This window comes from Vigna umbellata, chromosome 7 (assembly GCF_029865625.1).
Source record: "Vigna umbellata cultivar VRB3 chromosome 7, Vumbellata_1.0, whole genome shotgun sequence".
In the NCBI taxonomy this organism is placed as follows: Eukaryota; Viridiplantae; Streptophyta; class Magnoliopsida; order Fabales; family Fabaceae; genus Vigna; species Vigna umbellata.
The window spans coordinates 9,746,975-9,750,741 of NC_142171.1; the positions used below are offsets into that span (position 1 = coordinate 9,746,975).

Genomic DNA, 3,767 nt, shown 5'->3' on the forward strand with positions numbered 1-3,767 from the left:
CTATAACTTTAATACATTATATTCTAATAATCATCACATTAGAATCTGTACATCAAAGTTATACTTTAAATTACATGAACCAATCTTAAATATTAATATAATTTAACATTCTCCCACTTGGTTCATGTGATGACTTGAAGATCTAAACTAAACTTTAAGTGCGCACCATTCATTAGAATTATCAAGTCATCATCCTTATATGAATTGAAATGATCGGATCATGGCGGGCAAAAGTCATGAACGACAAGATTCCTTCCATGTATCACATAATCAAACCAACTCAACATAACTTTAATCAATCTTTTAACTTTCATGTCTCTAAAAGAGATATAACATGTTACCACAATCAATAATACATGTATATAACTTAATGTGGATAACAGTAGAATAAAGAGAAACATAACTTTAATTGAATTCACAAGTGTCATAACAATACAAGCATATAACTATACATATCCGTAAAGATAGATAACATCATAATGTTAATATCGACTTATCCATAATGCCCATACTTTCAACATGGCCAATAAAAGTTTTGGGCGGTAGTCCTTTAGTTAACGGATCTGCTATCATCAAATCCGTACCAATATGCTCAATTAACACTCTACGTTTCTGCACTTCTTCTTTGACCGACAAATATTTCAAATCCATGTGTTTAGCACCCTTTGAGTACTTGTCATTTTTAGAGAAGAAGACGGCTGCGGAATTATCACAATAAATCCTTATCGGCCTAGCAATACTGTCAATAATGTCAAGCCTCGATACAAAGTTCCGCAACCACAAAGCATGAACTGTGGCCTCAAAGCATGCCACGAATTCAGCTTCCATGGTGGAAGTAGCAATGACTGATTGTTTTGCACTTTTCCAAGAAATTGCTCCTCCAGCTAATAGATAAACATACCCAAATGTGGATTTTCTTGAATCCACACATCCAGCATAGTCTGAATCCGAGTAGCCAACCATCTCAAGATGATCTGACCTTCTGTAGGTGAGCATGTATTCTTTGGTACCTTGTAAATACCTAAGAACTTTCTTTGCAGCTTTCCAGTGATCCATTCCGGGATTACTTTGATATCGGCCTAACATTCCAACAGCAAAACTGATATCTGGCCGAGTACAAGTTTGAGCATACATCAAACTCCCAACCACTGACGCATAAGGAATAGACTCCATGGCCTTTCGTTCCAAATCATTCCTGGGACATTGCATTTGACTAAACTTGTCTCCTTTTTGAATTGGAACTATTCCAGGAGAACATTTTTCCATTCTGAATCTCTCTAACACTTTATTAATATAGCCTTTTTGAGACAAACTTAACAATCCTTGTGATCTATCACGGAATATTTCTATTCCTATCACATAAGATGCCTCATTCATATCTTTCATTTCAAAGTTGCTAGAGAGAAACTTCTTTACATCATGTAACATACCAACATCATTAGTAGCAAGAAAAATGTCGTCAACATATAGAACCAATATAACAAACTTACTCCCACTGATCTTCATATATATACACCGGTCAACGGTGTTCTCTACAAAACCATATAAAGTTATGATATCATTAAATTTTAGATACCATTGTCGGGAAGCTTGTTTGAGTCCATATATTGATTTCTTCAATTTACACACCAAATTTTCTTTTCCTGTTATTGTGAAACCTTCTGGTTGGTCCATATAAACTTCCTCTTCTAAGTCACCATTCAGAAAAGCGGTCTTTACATCCATTTGGTGAAGCTCTAAATCATAATGAGCCACCAAAGCCAAAACAATTCTCAAAGAGTCCTTCTTAGAAACAGGAGAGAAGGTCTCTTTGTAGTTAATGCCTTCCTTTTGAGTGAAACCTTTGGCGACTAATCTAGCTTTATACCTTTCAATATTGCCTTTTGAGTCATGTTTAGTCTTAAAGACCCATTTACAACCGACTCTTTTTGAACCCTTAGGCAATTCAACTAGATCCCATACTTTATTGTCATCCATTGATTTCAATTCTTCTTTCATAGCATTCAACCAATTCTCTGAATTGTTACTTTCCATGGCTTGTCTGAAAGAGACTGGATCCTCATCAATGCTTAAGTCACATTCATGTTCAACAGAGTAAACCACATAATCATTCGAAATAGGAGGTCTTTTCTCCCTTACAGACCTTCTTAATGCTGCTTCTTGTGGTTCCTCTATCAATTGCTCATTTATGACTTGCTCATTTGTGACTTGCTCATTGTCAATTGGCTCAACATTTATATGTTCATTTTGTGGGATTGGAACATTAATTTGTTGTCTCTGCTTGTTGTGTGACTGTGATACAACAAGAGGGATAACAGCTTCAGAAGAGACATTAGATGTAGAAGCACTATTAGTATGCTCTTGAATATCCACTATTCGTGATTCCTCACTCCCACTAAATTGACCATTTTCAATGAACCGAGGATTTCCAAACTCAACTATTCTTGTACTATGGTTAGGGCAATAAAATCTATATCCCTTTGATTTTTCAGGATAACCGATGAAGTAACCACTAATGGTTCTTGCATCAAGCTTCTTTTCATGTGGATTATATAACCTTACCTCTGCCGGACAACCCCAAACATGAAGATGTCTCAAACTGGGTTTCCTTCCAGTCCATAGTTCATAAGGAGTTTTAGAAACTGCTTTGCTAGGAACCCTGTTATCCAGATATACAGCAGTCTTTAATGAATACATCCACAAAGATAAAGGAATATTACTATGAGTTAACATACTCCTAACCATATCCATAAGAGTACGATTCCGCCTTTCTGCTACACCATTTTGTTGTGGTGTACCGGGCATTGTATACTGTGCACATATACCCCGACTTTCAAGAAACTTTGCAAATGGACCTGGACATTGTCCACTCTCATCAGTTTTACCATAATATTCACCACCTCTATCAGATCTCACCACTTTTACTTTTCTATCTAATTGCCTTTCCACCTCATTTATGAACACCTCAAGGGCATTCACTGATTGAGATTTTTCATGTAATAGATATATATAACAATAACGTGAGAAATCATCAATAAAGGAGATAAAATATTTTTCACCACTCCAGGATTTAATGTCAAAAGGACCACAAATATCAGTGTGTATTAACTCAAGAAGTTGACTACTTCTTGTGGCAGGATATTTTGATATGTGTTTTGTTTGTTTACCCTTAATACAATCAATACATACATCCCAGTCATCAAAATCCAATTGAGGCAAAATTTCATTTTTAACTAACCTCAACATCCTTTCTTTGGATATGTGACCTAATCTTTTATGCCATAAGAAAGCAGAACATTCTTTTCCTGCACCACAGTTTCTATCAACAACATGTTCAACATTAAACAGGGATTCAGAAAAATTAACATCAAGATTTAAACGATATAAACCATCCAATAATGTACCAGAACCATAATAGTACGAAAGTTTATACAAATGAAAAATACCATTTTCAATCTTAAAGTTAAAACCTAAATAATCCAACTTTGCAACAGAAATTAAATTCCTAGCACAACCAGGAACATAGAGACACTTTTCAAGATTCAGACAATAGCCAGTGTCTAGAATCAATCTGTAAGTCCCAATTCCTTCTATTCGTGCCTTCATTCTGTTCCCCATATATAAATACTTTTCAGTTCCTTTTATGGGCTGGATTGAAAGGAATCCCTGCATAATATTATAAACATGAGTAGTAGCTCCAGAATCCAACCACCAGGTATTATTAGGCACTTCAATTATATTTGCTTCAAAACTTACAGAAACATAAA

At 35.2% G+C, this 3,767-nt stretch overlaps 1 protein-coding gene across 1 annotated transcript; it reads right to left on the bottom strand.

Moving 5' to 3' along the window:
- Nucleotides 1-474: 474 nt before the first annotated feature.
- On the bottom strand, nt 475-1,266 carry LOC148195109 (secreted RxLR effector protein 161-like). Its single transcript, XM_088095093.1, has one exon. It carries the CDS (start codon nt 1,264-1,266, stop codon nt 475-477), a length of 792 nt encoding a protein of 263 aa, XP_087951219.1.
- Between the last annotated feature and the right edge of the window lie 2,501 nt (nt 1,267-3,767).